This window comes from Acromyrmex echinatior, unplaced genomic scaffold (genome assembly GCF_024713525.1).
Source record: "Acromyrmex echinatior isolate Ae372 unplaced genomic scaffold, ASM2471352v2 Scaffold42, whole genome shotgun sequence".
Classification (NCBI taxonomy): Eukaryota; Metazoa; Arthropoda; class Insecta; order Hymenoptera; family Formicidae; genus Acromyrmex; species Acromyrmex echinatior.
In genome coordinates this window covers 60386-80778 of record NW_028259075.1, presented here as the reverse complement: position 1 = coordinate 80778, position 20393 = coordinate 60386, and the positions used below count along the sequence as shown (strand labels likewise).

Here is a 20393-nt window from a genome sequence, read left to right as displayed (position 1 = left end):
ACTTGACGTGGAATCAGAATACATCAAGTTCGCTTTTCTATGAAGATTTTTTTTCTTCTTTGTATCGGATACTAACCTTATCACAACGTGGAGGAACCTTGATCAAATTATCGGGATAATTATCTTAAATGCGATGAAAGTTTTGTCGTAAATGTATTAATGACTTTTTATCACGATATTAATAAGTTTTATAATATAATCGCAAGTTAATAGTAAGTACGATCTAATTGTTGTTAGTATTTTCATTTCACATTTATCAATATTTCATTAAACATTGGTTTAGAAAATTTGTATTATCGTATGTATTTTCGACATTTCGTATAATACTTCATTACTAAATTTTGTTAATTGTGCTCCTATAATATAATTCTTATTATATTTCGAACAATTTTTTATTATACATTGTATATTGTAAATAATTATTGTTATTAAAGGATTACAATAAATATAATATTAAAAAGCTATGCAATGTAATTGTTAATTATTTTATTGTATTTCGCTAATTATAATGCAATATGATTTTAGCGAAATACAGTAAAATAATTAAAGAAAAAAAGAGAATAAAAAGTGCTACATCGAAAAACGTGCAGAAAGGTTTCTGTCAAGAAATGAATGAAAAGGGTCTATTTCGCGTAAAGACTGGTTTGTGTCGGAACGCATACGAAATACGATTTATATCGAGAAAATAAGAAGAACGGTTCTAGTCACATAAAAAATTAGAAGGGTCTATATAGTGCAATATTCACTATTCATAAATTACACAAATTTAGTTACAGAAAATTAAATAATAGAGGAAAGCCCCCTATTATTAGATAGGCGCCTAATATGAGAGCGGCGTTTCTGCTAAACTAATCAAAGCTATCTATTAGTTCTACCATGAATTTATTGCTCTTGGATTGAAAACTATTTAATAGAAAATTTAATAGAAAATTCATTATTAGATCATGCTGTAGTCATTGTAAAACAAGACTTTAGAATTTGGGTGTCTTCAAGTTTCGTTGAGATGAGCCTTTGAATCTTGTTTATTATTTAATAAATAAATATTTGACAATAAATTTTTTATGTAGTGATAGAGTAAGGTCATACTAATAGAAAAATATGGGATGTTGAATTGTTTAATTACAGAAGTTAGATTTGATGATTGTAAAACCATAAGGCGTGTAAATCATAATATGAGATACCTACAGTATTTAATATAATAATCCATCTCTTATGTCATAGTGAAAATCGTTGCTAAAGTATAAATGTTATTGTACAATAATAAAAAAGATAATCGGAATGAATGCCGAATGTCTATTTCTGCGATGCTTGATTCCAATTACCTGAAGACAAGTTCTGATTGGATAATCTATCGCATACTTATTTTTCGCACACGCTGGCTGTGTTTGTTTGTAATTTAGAAACATTAAATAAAGTTTTTTAATTGCAATACTGATATACTTTGCGTTTCTTGCATCTCATATTATAGAAGCACAATTTTTTGACTTTGTTCACTTTTTACATTACTTTAATTTAAAAAAAAAATGGAATTTAAATTAAATTTTATATAACGTTGTCTTAAAGCTTATTAAATTCCCTTCAAAATAATCTATTATTTTTTTTAATTCTAGAAGCTTCTACTTCTAACATTTACCCAAAATGAACTCGGTATCTCATAATAGGGGCTTTTCCTCTATATGAATAATAAATGAATGCGAGAAACAGGATTGAAAATCAAGACGATTCCTTATCTCAGTCGTACCATTATAAAATTTACGAGACAAAATATATTGCGCTATATAATCTCTTCTTTAATTTCATACGACTTGAACCGGCTTGATCCGTTCTTCTCATTTTCTCAATATAAACCGTATTTAATATGCGTTCCGACATACGCTGATCTTTATGACTTATGCGAAATAGACCACTTTTCATTCATTTCTTGACATAAATCTTTCTTTATGTTTTTCTCGATATAGAGACCTTCTCAGGCGTCGATATATTGAATTTGATTTTATCTTTTGCCATAATAAAAATTATTTCCCACAGGCTCCTTTTCATTTTAACATTAACATTTTCTCTTTAAAATAATAAAAAACAAATTAAATTTGGGCTAATGAGAGTGGAGGTGCGCAATAAAATTTTACATTTGTTAATCCACGAAGTGATGTCATCTTTATTTTAAATCTTGAGAGATCTTGAACGTTTCGATTCTCTTTAGAATCTTCATCAGCAATCTTCTTAATCCATAATAGATTTTCGAACGGTCAAGGTAGAATCATTCACAGGTTGTCAAAACTGTAGTGTAATCTGTTTAAATTCATAAAATTGAGATATTTAAAATCAATCAATAAAGTAACGAGTAACTCATCCACACGATTGCCAAATCTCCTCATGAAATATCTCCTTGGATAATATATTAATGTTCACAAATAATCATATTTTATAATACATTTTATGTAGATTTGAAATATTGAAATCCGTCTAAATCATCCGAAGTGACGAATTTGTTTAACGAACGTTTAAATTAACAAAGGTCGAATCGACGAAAAACAATAAATCATAATAAATATAAAATATAAAGACAGTACATTCATATTAATGTTAACATGATTTTAACATATATAACGTATTTAACATATATAATGTCAAGTCATAGATATAATAAATATAAGAACAGAAAATTATTATAATAGTTTAAAATGTAAGAGTTAAAAAGAGTTAAAGCGTCAAAAAGAAAATCTAAAATAACCAGTCAAAATTTAACGCGTTTTTTTTTTAGACCAGTAATTTAAACGCGTCATCGTTATTAGTTCTTTTAGATCATCCAATCAGCATTTTAGATCTGGAAGAATACATCAATAGCAGCGAGCGCTCACTCAACTATTGAGTCCGCTGAACGCAGCCGTTATGTTGGCGACACTGTCGGTGGCAAGTAAACTATTCTTCGCGAAAACGCCGAAAACCGTTGCTCTTTCCGTGATAAGAGATTTCTCTTCGCATTAGCTGCATCAGGAAAGCAAATTAATTATGGATCTTAATCAGGATCAGGTATACACTAAAATATAATATGCTCCTTGCTATAATTCTTATTCACTCTAATGAGCTCATTTGAGTGCATAAGAGCTATGAAGCATATTGGAGCATGTTGGAGTACGCGACGCCACAACCTATATTTGTAAACCGATCTTTGTTACAATTTTTGTGCTGCATTTTTAATATCCGAATGATGATAATTTAATATAATGTTAATGTCTTATTTAATTATTTTGTGTTAAATTGATATTCAATTTTTTTTTTAAATATTGAAATAACAATTTATGAGTAAGTAAATAAATAATATTATGATATAAAAATAATGTATTTTGTGACTTAAATTTTAATATGAATAAATAAAATTAGTTAAAGTTAATTTAATATATTATTAATTAGGGTCAGTCGACTCCATCGACTGTTATGCCGATGTCTTACGAGGAAATGATCCGCCAACTCAACGAAGCGCAGATGGAGTTAAAAATCAGATACGAACAGGCGTCGAAGTTAGCGAGTGAGTGCTCTTCAAAAATCTCCAAAAATTCTGTTCGGAAAAGTATAATTAAGAATATCGATGTTCAAAATAAACAATACGACTACTTATTGCAGTTGATTGCGCAAAGCTACAGTTGGAGTATCTGAAGCTCTACAAGCCGCAATTGTTACAGATACTAGAAGAGCTGCAGGACATTTCTGCATCCGTCGATGCGGATTCCGTCGATCCGCCGAATGACGGCGATGGTATCGAATCGCGCGATAACCAGGTATGCGGCAAAGAATATTGTTTTTGTATTAAATCGGTTCTTGTTAAAATTTTTATTGAATTTTTAACATGTCGAGTGATAATAATTTAATATAATAGGAATTTTGTATTAAATTGATATTCAGTATTTCTTTTATAAAATAATGTAATTTATAAGAGAGTAAGTAAACAAATAACATAAAAGTAATGTATTTTAAAATTTAAATTCTAAGTAAAATGAATAAAATGTGATCATTTAATTTAATATATTATAAATATATAATTCTCAATTTATTTTACTGAAGAAATATGCTATCACAATTTAATGACAAATTGTGCCAGTGTTGTATTTTTTCTGTTAATTTTTTGCATAATATTTATGTTCTAATACTCATCTCCTAATACTCATCTCAAATTAAATTAACACAAAAATTTGAATGGACTGATGATTGAGATGTTATATTTAACACAAATTTTCCAACTGTGTGTGTATGTGCAGTTTTGGCCAAAATTAGAATTTATATTTTTTACATTCATCTATATTTCTTTTACCTTTATTGTTATCTATTGATTACCAACATTATACGTAAATTTATAAAGAATTTTTGAAACGAAGGACAATGTATAGCAAATATAAATAAATCAATTTTTAAGTTAAAATTTTATATCAATAAGATATCTCTAATATTTTTAGCCAAAACTGTATATTGCAAAATTATGAGTGTATACAAGATTCATGTTGAGGCATTGAGCTGCAAAACGCATTTATGTTGAAATGTATTTATTATATTTCGAATATACTGACACATCGACTGACACATCGATATGCGTATAACGCCGTGTAACGTAAATATTTGATATAGTAGACAGTAATAATAGATATAGATTTATGAAGATAGACTCTTTGGAAGCCGCGTCAAGTATCCTTTCTTTTTTCTCTATCTTTATATTCTTCTTTCTTTCGTCACGTCTCCCGGCGTTGAAAAACGCGTTGGCGATTCCGCGTGTAACTACTGTCTGCGAGAAATTAAACGCGAATAATCGCGCTAATGTAATTCTGATTGGCGCGAACACGGAGAATTAATACGCTAAAGGGAGACATACGCTCTTGTTACAATATCTTTTTTTTCTTTTTGGGATACTTAACACAATAGTTTACACATATATTTTTTTTACGGTCATCGGATCCTGTCCTTTCAACTTTCATTTGCGAGGCGTTCGTCCAAACTCTCGTTCGATGAAATTTTGCGATTCTTTTCTGTGGCGAACGTTCGCGAAGTTCGATTTTCGTTACGATCAGTCGTCGTGCGAATAAAATCTCTGTCAGGGATGTCATTATTATTGTCTTTATAACTCGTTAATCGTTGTTCAGTTCAATGTAGGAGAGAAAAAGTGGACGTATTTTCAGAAAGTCGTCCAGACGAATCCCAAGCACAACGATAAGTCACGATAATGTTAAAATAATATTAAAATAAATCGTAAATGATTGAAAAATGATTTTTTTTAATGATCGTTTTGACATCATTTTGATGTCATGATGACTTATTGTTCAGCTTGGGATAGCACACCTCGCAAATAGATAAAACATCTTATTCCCTTAATTATAGACATATCTATTCTCTCCTTTTAATCCTTCATAAGCTTGTTTTTTTTAACAAATAAAATGCATCAATTTGCTAATTACACATCATCTTCTTTTTCTTATAATTTTTTATAATTTTTTTTTTTAATTCAGGATTTTGAAATCTCGCTCTGACGAGGAATTTATACGCATCATATGCAAAAAATGCTGTTTCACATACCACCGTATTTTTGAAATCTCGAATCGAAAAGAAACGGAAACTCCATTCAGAAAAGAAACATAATAGCAACTGTGACAATTGCACAAATAAGTTAAATAAATAGAATCAGTGTATATAGTTGAATATACTGACATGTACATAATTAAATAAACTATTAATAGCTGCAATAATTATAAAATAGTTTAATTATCATGTACATTAATTCTACACATAAAACTTATATCTGTCATCTTTATAGTTACTACTGTCTTTTTTCCTAGTACATTTGCAAAATTATTGTTTTTTCTGCGTACTACTTTTTCCATTCTGAGAAAATTAATACGTCTCTGTCGATCATTCTGATCCATTTTAATTCGATTCGAGAATGACTCTTCGTACATCGCTTAATCCTCAACGTACCATACGAATCTTCATGAATAAAACAAGGGATGCACCATAAAATTACCGGATATGAGGCATCCGAAAAGAACGTGACATCGGATATCTGTATTTACCCGGCCAGATAACCGGATATTTTTCCGGATATTTGATGCAAATTCTAAAGAAAGAGGAAAGCAAAAGAAAAATATTAATTTTCTTTCCAAATGTCTTCCCAATGTGAAAAGAAAAAAGAGAAAGATGCAAGAAGTTTAATCATTTTTTTCCTTGCTTTCCTTTCTTTTTAGAATTTTTGGGAATTGTATTATACAGATATTCGATACCAGTTATAGGACATCCAGTGTCATTCTTTTTGGATATCAGATAATTTTATGATCCTGTACATTCCTTGGAAATCTATGCTGTATGGATTGTATGATACTTTGTGAGGATTAATCTTGATTCATGCTTCATTACGACGGAAGATTCTTTAACTCTTTGTGGACCGGCGATCCCATTTGAAGTCACCTCTTTTTATTTTATAAACTGCTTGCTCTCGATCTTTATGAAGCTTAACTTATGAAGTTATGAAATAATTTGTTTTATTCGAATCTGACGTCAAAAATAAAAAATTCCAAAAAAATGGTGGATTTAATATAGCGGAACTTAAAAAAATAATTTGATCGTCATAAAACTCTTAAGGAGTTTTTAAGTGTGAAGTATAAGATCAAGTTTTCAATTTTGCTTTATTTCAAGCTTATCAGTGCTACACAAACAATACTGATTTCTAAACTGACTTTCAAATTTTGATTATGAGAACCTTATGATATTAGATCTTCATTTACGGAGACTATTATTTTTTTTCGATATTTTCAGGCTATATTCAAACTCAAAGGTACTTAATTCTTCTAAAACCGAATTTCACGATAATCGGACTATTTTTTGGAATTTGAATTTTATAATTCTGAAGTCAGAATCGAATTCAGTGACTCCAAAAACACTTAGAAAACAAAATTTTCCATAAGTTATTTTATCAGAAAGCTCCGGTCCTCAAAGGGTAAGGTTAATAATAGTAAACCGCCGATTATCCGGACAAAGCTTCTAAGTAGAAAAGAAACGTAGGCCAAAAGTGATTGAACAAAATAACAAATGTAAGCAACAACAACAGAGCTTCGACATAAATTAAAAATCTGTTCACATTCAATCGGATCATCAGAGGGACTCAGTACTTAGGTGATACCCGGTTAATCCGGACAACTGGCGGTTCACCGTATCGCGCGGCCGAACCGGGGTGGCTTCCTCTCGCTCGACTGATCCTTAGCGTTCGTACATGGTTTGCTGCAACGCGTCGAGAGCGCCTTCATGATGGGAGCGATGCCCGGTGCCCTCGTACGCCGGCGACGTGCGGAAGTATCGGTGTTCGTATCGTGCGTGATATCGCCGCAAACACGAGTCACGGACATTCCGCTCGCGACACTGCGTAGTCGCCGCTCCGGGCGGATGTAGCTGTGACAACAGCAACGCAGTGTTTGCGCACGATTGCCTCTCGCCTTCGTGCATCGCCGTCATCCGCGGCTGCTCGTCTCTGGACTCCAACGCGTCGCACACCTTGCCGGCCTCCAGGGCGAAATTGGCGAGACAGGGTAATAGCCCCTCCTCGTCCTGCGTCTGGGTAAAAATTAGTTTGCTGTAGCCTTTTCGTAGAATAGGGAATTAGAGCGAAGTGTTCTTTAAATCTTGGACCTATCTTAAGAGTTCTCTGGTGAAAATTTTTCTTAGTGTTTTGTATATAATTTTTCAGAATTTCTACATTTTAAAATTTTTCAGAATTTTTCTATAACGTTCTTTAAGTTGTAAATTATCAAAAATATCTGTAATATAAAAATAAGGGTCTGTGTAACTTACGCAAGCTTTGCAGATCTGCAGTTTCACACAGGGCACGTAGAGCATCCGAGACGTGTCGCCGGCCAAATTATCTACGGTTCGGCATCGCCACTCGATAGCTTCTAATTCCGGGCAACTTCTAGGTTCCTCGATGACTGTATAATTCAAACAATTATATTATATCTGCATTTTATATGTATGTGTGTGTGTGTGTGTGTGTGTGTGTGTGTGTGTGTGTGTGTGTGTGTGTATATTTAATTTGATTTATTAGATTTGTATAGATTATCACAGATTTATTGAGCTATTTCTGGTTTATAAATTCTTTGAGACCAATCTTTTCCTGAACAAAAATAAGAAACCGACAAGATTTTATTTAAAAGTTAAATGAAAATTAATTCTAAGAATAATAAAATGTTACTTTTGATTTAACTTCAAATGGATTTTATTTTATTTTGTTTATTAAACAAAGCTATAGAATCTCTCTTTAATTTGAAATCAATAATCTTCAATAAAATCTCCAAATAAAATTAAGATTATAGAAAACCTAAAAATTATATGGAAGAAATTATGCATTCGAATTAATTATAAAGCTAAATTAGGAAAACTCTGATTTAGAAACCTAATTAATAAAAAATATATACATTTTTATTAAGAAATTCAATAAATGCTGATTCACAAATTCTGGAGAATCTAGGTAGTCTGCATAATTTTTGTAATTTTTTTCATGATTCCTAAATCTCTTCTGAATATACTCACACTCGCTTTCCTCTAAATTGTTGTTGATATTGTTTCGTTTCTCATTGGTTTTACTGTCGGTGCCGCTGTTAGTATTTGGATTAGTGTTGCTGTTGCTATTTTCCCGAAAATTAGACGTAAAATTACTGTGCGCCTCTTTCTGCATCCTCTGTGCCTCCTTTTGAACTGCGACATTATTTCGAAGCTCGCTCAGTGCTTTTCGCATCTTTTGCAACGAATAAGCCGCTGCCATTCGCGACATTAACTTATCCTTCACCTGTCACATAACATTTTTACAAATTACATTTTTATCTCTTCAATAATGAATTTCTAACCACGTTTAATTTTTTTAAATATTTTTTAATCAACGAAATAGAAATTAAAAATTGGATAGTTTAAGAAAATTATATTTTCCGAAAATTTTAGTTGTATAGTATTTTGAAATAATTTTAGTTATAAATGAATGAAGTTTATATGCAGAAGTGCCAGTAGAAAAATTACCTTTTGCAAATCTGCTTCATCTTCCGAAGCGGCGTACCTCATAGCTTCTTCAATAATTAGATCCTTAATATATTTCAATTTAGAGTCCATCTGCTCAAGTTTATCCTTCCGCTCATTCTCGTCGTCCTTTGACTTCAAATTTTCAGCCATATTCTGTTAAAGTATAAAACATTTTCAAAAATCAACATAAATGTTTTAACAAAAAAATAGATTTATTAAAAATTACTGTTTGTTTTTATAACAGTTTTAACATTTTGCTAGTTTTCTTTAGAATTTTATTATCGTCTTTTCCGAGAAAATACAATAAATTGATGCTTTATACTTATAGTCAAAGTTATATTATTAGTTAAAGTTATATTATTTATTAATATAAATAGCAGATGAATGATAAATATCTATTTCCTTTTATCGCCGCCACTGTAATATATCCAACAAGAAAATTTTAACAATTGTGATCTACCTCATAGTAGCGTTGCAGCATCCACTCGTCGTCCTGATTCTGCGTGCCCTGTCCGGCCGTGAAGGTGGCCTTCTTCTTTCTTCGATCGATGCCGAAATATTGCGACCAGTCGACACTCTTCTTCCTCACCTGAACGAATTTCGATTTGGCCGTCTTCGTAACGTTTTCCTTTTGACCCTTCGGAGCCGGCATCATTTTCAACGGCGCTTCTGACTTGCCTTCGTGGCTACCGTGTTCGTGTTCGTGATCGTGATTCTGATTGGGTTCGTGCTTATATTCGTGATCGTGACTCTGGTTAAATTCCTGCTTGCGTTCGTGATCGTGGTCGTGATCGTGATCGGATTTATGAGTGTGATTGTGCGAGTCCGTGAATTGCGTGCCGAATAGAGCTCCCAGGTCTTGAGCAACCTTGAAACAAGAATGGAGGATCAAGCTGGTTGTTTGAATATGAAAACTTTTTGCAGCATTGTTCATTATACTTGAGCATTTTACATAAATATTTTGTATCTAGATCTGTACCTAGCTAAATTTTTAATTATTTTGACGGTTCAACAAAATTATTTATTGTGATTTGTATCTGGCTGAATTTTTAGATACTTCTGCAAAATCGTTCTTTCCATGTGTATGTCCACGTCGACATCGTTCGATTCTTTGTAATTTCGTAAAAAGCTTCCGCGAAATCAATACGAAATTTGATTGATAGCAGATGACTGAGCAATTATCCCATTATTTTCAAACAGCGGCGCGGTATTGTTTGCGTTACCTTGGGATCCGTGGATTTTAATCTGGTTTGAGTCGGCTTGGGGCTTCTCTTAGCGACCGGATAGCGTTTGGTCAGTTTGCGATAACTGCCGAATTCATGACCGAAACGGGGAAATGGAGGACCATTTACGTTTCTACGTTCCGCCGGCAAGTACAGTATGTCCTGATCCTGATCGCGATCCACAAATTCGTCGTCGTTGCCGTCCTTCGTCTGGCTTCTCAGCAACGGGCCTTTGCTAAGCAGCTCGCCCCAAGACATTGGTCCTGTCGTTCTATCAAGAAAACGTTATGTTCTTAAGTCCCTTTTTTCACCCCATTAATAATCATCCGCATGTCCATTTTCAGGACAAAAATGATATTATTGTATTAGGTGTTAGAATTAATTCGTAGCGTTTTTTAATGAAAGAATGTTATTTATTTCACATGAGCATTAAAAAATACATTAATGAAAGTACTTCCCATCACTTGTAAAACGCTACGAATTAATTCCAACACCTAATATATTATACGAAAAATATTATATTATACAAAAATTCATTATATTTTATTAGAGAAAAAAATATTTCAGTGATATAAATAAGCAACAGTTGCTGGAATGTTCCAATATGTTTCTTGCTTACTGGGAATCTTCCTTTAAATTACTCATACAACATGAAATCGTGACATGATTTTTAGTCCCGATTTTGGATTTTGTGTTGTTGGGTATCTGTTATTAATCCTAGTCTTTCTTTTCTATTTGACTCAAAATGTGTTATTTTCTTCTAATATTTTTTTTCTCTGATATTTGACGACTTTGTTTGTTATCGTAAAATCTTTTTTATGAAAAAATTTTATTTTTTTATATTTTAGAGCTATTTAATTAAATTGACCCAAGAGATATGATCGCGTATAGTAAATTTGAAGATCGGTATTAAATGAATATTCCAACGCACCATCGAGCTTAAATCAACTTATCTACAATTTATATCATTAATATATGCATAAATCGATAGAATTCTCAAGCTCGCTCTTTACATTATGGTTGTGATCTTTAATGGCAAAGGTCAAAGGAATTAAAGGATCAAACTCGTATACTTACTCGTATACTTTGTTCCCTCTACCAGCTCTGTATCTGTCATAAAGCGATTGTAAAGCGGTTAGATAATCGTCGTCATCCACTTCCACGAGCGCACCGTACGGAGAACCGTCCTGCAGTTCCTCCACGAATAGCTTTGTCGGATCCTTGTCGTCCAGGTTCATCCGTTCGCCGGCGCCACCCCGTTTACGGCTACCGCTTCGCTCGCGCTCGCGGAAAATCGAGGCCACCGGTTCTTCCTGTAAGCAATTATCATCGCAATGCTCGATACTATTTATTGGAGATCTCTATGGCACCTCGTTCAATTTTGATTGTTTAAAAAGTTTTTGCTTTCGATTTTTATGTAGAAGGAATGAATGTTACAATCAGCAAAATGAAGCTTCCTCTCTTTTTTTAGTGGAAGAGACTTCAATCAATTTTGATTTTTTTTCATAGATTTTATTATGATTTCAATACGAAATTATTACGTTTATGTTATTTAATATTAGGTGTTGGAATTAATTCGTAGCGTTTTTTAATGAAAGAATGTTATTTATTTCACATGAGCATTAAAAAATACATTAATGAAAGTACTTCCCATCACTTGTAAAACGCTACGAATTAATTCCAACACCTAATATAAACATAGAGGAAAGCTCCCTATTATGAGACAGGCGCCTAATATGAGATAACGGCGTTTCTGCTAAACTAATAAACGCTATATATTGGTTCCACCATGAATTTATTGCTTTTGAATTGAAAACTGTTTAATAGAAAGTTCATTATTAAACCATGCCTATAGTCATTGTAAAAAAAGATTTTAGAATTTGGATGTCTTCAAGTTTCATTAAGATGAGCTTTTAAAGCTTGTTTATTGTTTAATAAATAAATATTTGACAATAAATTCTTCATGTAGTGATAGAGTAAGGTCATATTAATAGAAAAATATGGGATATGTTGAATTGTTTAATTGCAGAAGTTACATTTGATGATCGTAAAACCGTAAGGTGTGGAAGTCATATATGATATGAGATACCCAGGATATTTCTAATATGAAATAATCCATGCTCCTATGTCATAGTGAAAATCGTTGCTAAAGTATAAATGTTATTACAATAATAAAAAGAAGAATCGGAATGAACATCGAGTGCCTATTTCTGCGATACTTGATTCTGCGAACTACCTGAAGATGAGTTCTGGGTATAATCTATCGCATGTTCATTTTTTGCGCACGCTGGCTGTGTTTGTATTTTAGAAACATTTAATAAAGTTTTTTAATTGCAATACCGATATACTTTGCATTTTACTATCGATTTCTCGGGGTATCTCATTAGGAGCATAATTTTTTAATTTGCGATTTGCTCACTTTTTACAATTCTTTAATTAAGAAAAAAAAATGAAATTTGAATTAAAAATTTTATATAACATTATCTTATAGCTTATTAAATTTCCTTCCAAATGACCTATTATTTTTTTTAATTCTGCCCACAGATTTCTAGCATTTATCCAAAATGAACTCGGAATCTCATAATAGGGGCCTTTCCTCTATACATATATAATTATGTAATTTAGTGTCTAAATATCTATACATATCTATAAATATCTATAAATATCTATAAATATCTATAAATATCTATAAATTATATAACTTCATCATATATATTTATTATTTATTTACTAATTATATACAAATTTATAATAAAAACTATAAGTATTTAGATAAAAAAAACTTATTACATATACTGCTAATCTTTGTTTTGTCGCATTTTCTGCAAGCAAGCAAAATATTTTCTGCAGGTCGAGTTAAAATTAATATCAAATTTATATTTAATCTTAGAAATTAATCTGTTTTGATTAAAAAACGGAATGATTATCTCTATTATTGTTTATCTTTTTCATTGAGATTGGATTATCGATAAATCTCAATTTACAGCTCGCACTTTTATTCTCTCTCTCTCTCTCTCTCTCTCTCTCTCTCTCTCTCTCTCTTTCTCTCGCTTTTTTATTCCATTAACTAAATTACATAATTTATCCGAAGGTGACACTCAGCATTAACGAATTGATTAGTTCACCTGCTCAGGTAGAGTCTCTAGATAATCGAGCAGTGCTCTTTCGAGTAGCTTGTTGTTCATGCCCTGGAGACCCTCCCCCACTGTTTCCAACTGACCATTGTCTGAAACCATGATAAAAATAATTGCTAATTAAGAGGGAAACTACTTACTGTAACAGATCAAAGAAATTAACTTTGGGAAAACAATTTAACAAGACCTTTTCGAGGAAGAGGAAGGCACTTTATAGTTTAGGAATAGGAGCCCAAGTAGAACAATAAGTCGTGACTTTGTTGTTCTTTTTGAGAGATTAAATGTTCAATGTTGGTATTTCAGCTACAAGTATCATGAAAATTCTTCAAAATTTTTAAACACTTTTCTTCGAAACCACTTTTTTCAGATTGGCGTAGAAAATAATTTAATTTAACTAATCGATCGATCAACTCTTATAAAAATTTAATACTAATACTAGCTAATTAATCACTTATTTTTAGTGAAAATACTTCCCAAGCAGAAGAACAAGTTACGATGACGTCTAAATGATATTAAAATGAATCGGAAATGATTGAAAAATGACTTTTAATGATCATTTTAGAGTCATTTTGATATCATTTTAATATGTTGTTCTGTGTGGATTATAATACTCAAAATAAGTGCTTAATTAGCCAATATTAGTATGAGAATATCTCTTTATATTCCGAAAAAATTTATTTTGATGTAACCAATAAATTTTTTTAATTTATGAAGCTCATCTGTTTTTTATCAGAACTGTTAAGGAGCATTTATGCAATATTAATTTATGTATGTCATAAATATTAACTTATGTCATAATCAGTTAAGTTTTGTACAATGATTTCAATGCTTTTGTTCATAATGACCTGATGCATGTAACTTGTGCCATAAGCGTAAAGTTAACTCAAATTTAACTTTTACGGCAAGTGGAAGCACGTAAATCATTGTATTAAACTTACCGGTTATGGCATAAGTTAAACAGTTGCGACTTGCATAAATGCTCTTTTATAGTTTCCTCTTTACAATAGAGTTGTGCGATGAAGAACTCGGTTTCGAACTCGGTTTCGAATTCGGTTCGTAAAATCGATTCAAGTAATCGTCATACAGAACAACGTATTTCGATATCGGTACGTAACTTGATTGAAATAATCAATTATATTGTAACAACTGATTCGATATTGTTACTCAATTTACGATATTCTGAAAAATGAATGCTCTAAAATCGCATACATTCGTATCGAATATTGAATAAGGTGAGTCGCAAGATTAATACGCGATTAATATTCGATTTAAGAAATTTTATGTTTGGAGCAGACAATTTATTATGTTAGAAGAGCCTAAAGTTTTTTACATTATAATTATCACACGTATTATTAACGTCCTTTTATAATTACATATAATCTGATTAATTATTAATTTAATAATTATTTCTTTAATAATAAAAAAATGTTAGCAACATTCATAAGAATTATATGTAATATTAAAATATAATACTTTCAGCTCAATAAAAGAATTAAAGAATTAAATTGTGACAAATATTTCAAACTAACTTTTGTATCAAAAAATGTGTAAGCGCACGCACAAATTTAATATTAAGTATTAGATAAACTAACCAGGCACAAAAAAAGGATAATACTTATTACAAGAGAGATATGGAGTTGCCAAATACGGATCAGTTAAAAATAACTGGTACGTATTTAGCAACTCCATATACTCTTCTATAATAAGTATTTATCTTCTATAATAAGTACTTAAATATTTGTCACAATTTAATTACTGTATTACATTATAAAAAATAGCGAGAACAATGTCCTTTTTTACAATTTTTCTTTAATTCTTTTTATTGAGCTGAAAGCATTATATTTTAATATTACATATAATTCTTATGAATATTGCTAACACTCTTTTATTATTAAAGAAATAATTATTAAATTAATAATTAATCAGATTATATGTAATTATAAAAGGACGTTAATAATACGTGTGATGATTATAATGTAAAAATCTTCAAACTCTTCTAACATAACAAATTGTCTGCAATTGTCTGCTCAAACACGATAAAACTTCTTAAATCGAATGTTAATTGCGTATTAATTTTGCGACTCATCTTATTCAATACGATACGAATGTATGCGATTCTAGAGCATTCATTTTTCAGAATATCGTGAGTTGAGTAACAATATCAAATCAATTGTTCCAATGTAACGATTACTTCAACCGAGTTACATACCAATATCGAAATATTGTTCTGTATAACGATTACTTAAATCGATTTTACGAAACCGAATTCTTCATTGCATAGCTACTTTATAACACATACATTGTACACATACAACACATACATTGTATTCAATACGATATACAACGCAGAAAAGTCCAATATGATATACGATACAAAGATATAATACAAAATTTATAAACGTATATCGAAAGTTTATTTTTCCTCGTTTCCTCTCGGAGTCTAAAAAAGAAATTTGTTCGAAACCTTACCAGGTAGGAACTCGATTTCCTCAGTGTCCCCGTCGTAATAGCGGTCGAACTTCCGAATGTTGTTGCCGTCATGGTACTTAAATGAGTGCAGGTCGTTGTAATACTCTGGCGAATCCGCCTCGTCCAGGGATCTTTTCTGCTTCCGCAGATTGTTCCTGAGGAGCTCATCATGGAATTGCCGAGCCGCGGGAACCAGCGTGATCGCGCCGGTTCCCAGGATCAGCAGCGGCAGGATCCATCGTGGCAATGCCATTGTGCTAGTTAGCAGAAACGTAATTGTGTTTAATGCGCGAAAGAAACATTGAGAAAAGAATTGGAGACACATGTGTGTTTGTGTTTTTTCTCATTTGATACTTTTTTTTATTTAACACATAAAAGTACACATAGATTAACGTAAAATTTTAAAATGATTATTTTGTATAAAAGAATATGAATTAAAAAAAAAAGAATTTGAGAAAACAAATTTGTCATTTGTAAAAGAAAATATTTTATAAATAGAGATATATACAGAAAGTATATTATTATTATTAATTTAATATTTAAAATTAAAAAAATCAATGTATTATAATATAAGATATGGATTTAAAAAATTGGAAAAGCATGTCAATTTATCAATAACAATTTCAATTATCAAATATACACCTATATCTCTCTTATGGCGAATTTGAGTGGACGCATTTCTTCTTCTCGTTTTATTGCCGCAGCCTAATCGGCTGATATTAGATCATCATGATGATCTTCGAAATTGGATAATTCGTGTAATGGAGATGAAAATCAAGCAGAACAAGTCACGATAATGTCAAAATGATATTAAAATAAATCAGAAATAATAGAAAAATGACTTTTAATCATTTTGGAGTCATTTTGACATCATTTTGATATCATAATGACTTATTCTTCTGCTTGGGAATGCAGCGGCCATCTCGAATCGGGCGGACCTAACAAAAGAATGATGCAATCAAAACGGAAATGACAAAGCGCCCCTTCAGACACTGGGCGCCTGTGACTACGACGCGCGTTTAGACGAATGAAGAGACTATGAATTGTGCAATGTAAATGCATAATTGAAGCCGGCCACGTTTTTCAAAAATATAATCGCGCTGACGTAACACACATCCGACCCATCATAATGTGAATTTATACATATAATACCATGATTCAAAATCCATGGTGTCGAATCCACACCCTGTTGGTCTTTTATTGGACGCACTAGTGCGCACTGGTGCATATTAAAGCCGTTGTACACTGATTTATTTTGAATGTAAAAATAAAATGCAAATATTTCGAATTATAAAGTATTTTTTTTCAATACTATCTAAACATCCTAAAAAAATATATGTGGATCATCATAAGTATTTTAAATAAAATTTCCACCATGTTGATATTAATATAAATACCAACGCAGGGTGTGATTTCAACACCATGGATTTTGAATCATAGTACATATTTTTATACCTAACAGCACAATAAAATGTATTGAGTATTTCACTGCTTAACCAATTTCTGTGTTTATAATGAACACATATATTTACATCAATTTGTGTACAATGGCTTTAATGTATAACATACATCAGTGCGCACTGAATGCGTCCAATCAAATTCGCTGTGAATAAAAAAACAAGCTCCTCGATTCGATTTTACGCTCGATGCCGTCAGATGCGTACTTGTATTCTATATCGTAATAAATATATATAGATATATTGACGTCTATTTTGCATACTGTGTACCGAGTTAATATCGATTTTGTTAATAGGGTAACGAAGTCCTTCGCGCGGATGAAGACGTATCGAGGAAATCTATGATGTAACATCAAGACAAGTCCAGAGATCGGAATAGCCCTTCGTGAAAATCCGATATTCATAAAAAAACTCATCGAACTTAATATCAAAACTTATTGAATTTAAAATTGAACTAAAGAATTAATCAGAAAGTAACAGTTAGATTATAAAAAGTGATTAAAAAGGAAGAAAGGAAATTATAAAAGAGTTCTCTTATATATTTTATAATTAAAAGTCAGAATAAAATGAGTTAAATAAGAATATTGTAATAAGACGATAAATGAGGCACAAATTGAATACAAATTACATTGCGCAGCAAACGTCTTCTCCTTCAGGATCGATAAACATAAAGAAACGTTTCGTAAAGAAATAAATATAAATATTATACAATTATAACATAAATCCGTAACGGTTGAAAATTTCTCTAATTTGCAAGAGCGATGTTTTTATTTTGTTGATAAAAACTGACATTAACGAAAACTGGCGTCTTAAATGTTACGGAGGGGAATCAAGTTACCAGATGGTACCGACTCGTAACGTGAAACTCGGTTGAATTTCGCGTGGTTATCGCGATCGCACGTGTTTGCCAGCGTACGTTTTGTGATCGGCGAACAACGACCTCGATCGTTAATATCTTACTTTGTAAATTCTTGCAAACGAATCCAGTTCCGGAATTCGGTTCTGGGATGAATTACGACATGTCGGCTTGACTGCGATCGACAGGACGATTCTACATGCGGCTACGTGTCGCAGGTGAGATTTACAATTACAAAACACAATAATTTATATTATTATTATAATTAAAAATCTGGTGGATTGTCGCAAAACGTCCCAAATAGATCAAAAAATTATTATGATATCAAAATAGCTTTAAAATGATTATTAAAAATTACTTTTTGATTCGATTATTTATTTTACGTCATTTTGTTGTTACAGTACATGTTATTTTGCTTGAAATTCCAGATAGAATCCAAGTAGAACAACAACTAATCATCAAAATGACATTAAAATGAATCGGAAATGATTAAAAAATGATTTTGAATGATCATTTTGGAGTTATTTTGACATCATTTTGATATCATAATAACTTGTTCTGCTTGGATCCCAAGAATTACACCAAGTCAAGAGAAACTCAAAATAATTTTATTTTGGTGTTATGAAAGTCAAAATGATGATTTTTTTTGTTACAAAATTTGATTGTTTATTAACGTTAAGAATAAAAATAAAGTCATTTTGCTTTTTTTTTGTTAACTTCCATGTATTCTTTGGAATGGAGTCATCATAAAGTTGTAATGATATCACAAGACGTCATCGTGACGTCATCATTAAATACTTAAAAAAAACTTATGTGAATGACAAACATGATCATAATAATATCTTTATAATATTAGTTTGACTTTTCTGTGTTTTTTTACTTGACATATGTTGTAACTGAATAAGAAACAAGTTGCAGCATCAAAGCAGAAACTAAATTGACTATGTAAACTGTGGGATTCTAATCAATACGGCGTAGGAAACAAAACTAGCTTAACTTAATTAACGGAATTTGACAGATTGGTGGATAATACGTAATGAAATGCGAGACATGATGTACCTGATTAATTTAATCTCTCATCCACGTAACACCCTTCAGGATAAACAGGCTAATGAGCAGTTCTTCCCTTTTTCTCTCTTTTCTTCTTTTCTACGTCGTAACGTTGTCGACGACGATATGCACTCGGGTGTGCATACAAATCCCGACCTGCTCTTTCACGACCTGGAGAACTGTCAATGGCGGCTGCTTTTATATAGGCCGATGTAGGTGGATAAAATCAATAAAATCGCGCATGGAATTCATTGCTGTTGGTGGCAGCAGCGGCAGCAACAGCAACAGCATCATCAGTAGTAGCAGCAACAAGTAAAAGACAGATGGGATGCAATCCTATCCATGAGAGAATTAATTCAAACAGAACGACGAGTCACATCATAAACATCAAAATAATATTTAAACGAATCGTGATTGATCGAAAAGTAATTTTTAATCAGCATTTTTGAGTGTTTTGATGTCATTCTGATGATTTTTTTGTTCGGGAAAATTCGGATACCAGACTGAAAATTTCAATGGCTCCTTTTCATCACTTATTTTCTCGAACTGGATGACCTGAGGAATGTTTTCCGATCCTTCGGGGCCGCGAACCCCGCCTTCCAGGGCTGCCATTGACGTATACGGTGCCTTTGTGCAAAAAATATTTTACTGTCTTTAATATTTGTATGTAATGAAAACGGCTTTATGTAATCAAATTTGCATTTAGCAAATCAAATTTGCTAAATAAAGAGCATAAAAAATAAAATTAAACACAAGACATTTTACAAAGATTGTTTTTCACAATAATGCATTGTCTGCAATATACGGAGTAAGCTTAAGAAGTAAAAAATTGATCAGTCACAGTCGAATGTGAGATGAATAATCGACTATAATTGGTCAATTTGTTACTCTTACTTCTTACACCAAGTTTACTCCGCGTATTGTAGATGACGCAAGACCTTGCGTAATCTTCCATGCTACTTATTGGGTCATTTAAAAAGTATCCGCGGTTTTTTGTCACTAGATAGTATTGATGGTCATATATCGGGCAACACTAATCCGATTGTGTCAAACGAACGCGCGTCTGAAAGATGACATTTTAGGTTACATTTTTTGTAAACAAAGTTTGATGATTCATCAATCGTGTCAAAAGTTATATTGGTTTGAAAATGAGTGAAATTTCTGAAGAAAT

The 20393-nt window shown here is 31.7% G+C and overlaps 2 protein-coding genes across 3 annotated transcripts; one reads left to right on the top strand and one right to left on the bottom strand.

Moving 5' to 3' along the window:
* Positions 1 to 2772: 2772 nt before the first annotated feature.
* On the top strand, positions 2773 to 18117 carry LOC105149714 (uncharacterized). 2 transcript variants are annotated; one of them, XM_011062306.2, is made up of 4 exons: positions 2780 to 3030; positions 3412 to 3526; positions 3622 to 3776; positions 17613 to 18117. In XM_011062306.2, the coding sequence occupies exons 1-4, from the start codon at positions 3010 to 3012 to the stop codon at positions 17664 to 17666; spliced, it is 345 nt and encodes a 114-aa protein (XP_011060608.1). In that variant the 5' UTR covers positions 2780 to 3009; the 3' UTR covers positions 17667 to 18117. The 2 variants fall into 2 exon arrangements, with proteins under 2 accessions (XP_087272725.1, XP_011060608.1); XM_087416599.1 differs by lacking the exon at positions 17613 to 18117 and having other exon boundaries at positions 2773 to 3030; positions 3622 to 4019.
* On the bottom strand, positions 4519 to 19421 carry LOC105149713 (uncharacterized). The gene is made up of 10 exons (XM_011062304.2): positions 19232 to 19421; positions 15860 to 16116; positions 13382 to 13482; positions 11334 to 11569; positions 10257 to 10527; positions 9494 to 9901; positions 9034 to 9186; positions 8554 to 8809; positions 7819 to 7952; positions 4519 to 7581 (listed from the first exon to the last, which is right to left on the bottom strand). The coding sequence occupies exons 2-10, from the start codon at positions 16110 to 16112 to the stop codon at positions 7231 to 7233; spliced, it is 2163 nt and encodes a 720-aa protein (XP_011060606.1). The 5' UTR covers positions 16113 to 16116; positions 19232 to 19421; the 3' UTR covers positions 4519 to 7230.
* Positions 19422 to 20393: the final 972 nt, after the last annotated feature.

Coding starts and splice junctions, on each gene's coding strand:
- LOC105149713 (XM_011062304.2), bottom strand. CDS start 16,112: ATGGCATTGCCACGATGGATCCTGCCGCTGCTGATCCTGGGAACCGGC. Junction 11,570..13,381: donor TAGAGACTCTACCTGAGCAG/GTGAACTAATCA, acceptor AATTGCTTACAG/GAAGAACCGGTGGCCTCGAT. Junction 10,528..11,333: donor AGAGGGAACAAAGTATACGA/GTAAGTATACGA, acceptor TTTTCTTGATAG/AACGACAGGACCAATGTCTT.
- LOC105149714 (XM_087416599.1), top strand. CDS start 3,010: ATGGATCTTAATCAGGATCAG. Junction 3,031..3,411: donor TGGATCTTAATCAGGATCAG/GTATACACTAAA, acceptor ATTATTAATTAG/GGTCAGTCGACTCCATCGAC. Junction 3,527..3,621: donor ACAGGCGTCGAAGTTAGCGA/GTGAGTGCTCTT, acceptor TACTTATTGCAG/TTGATTGCGCAAAGCTACAG.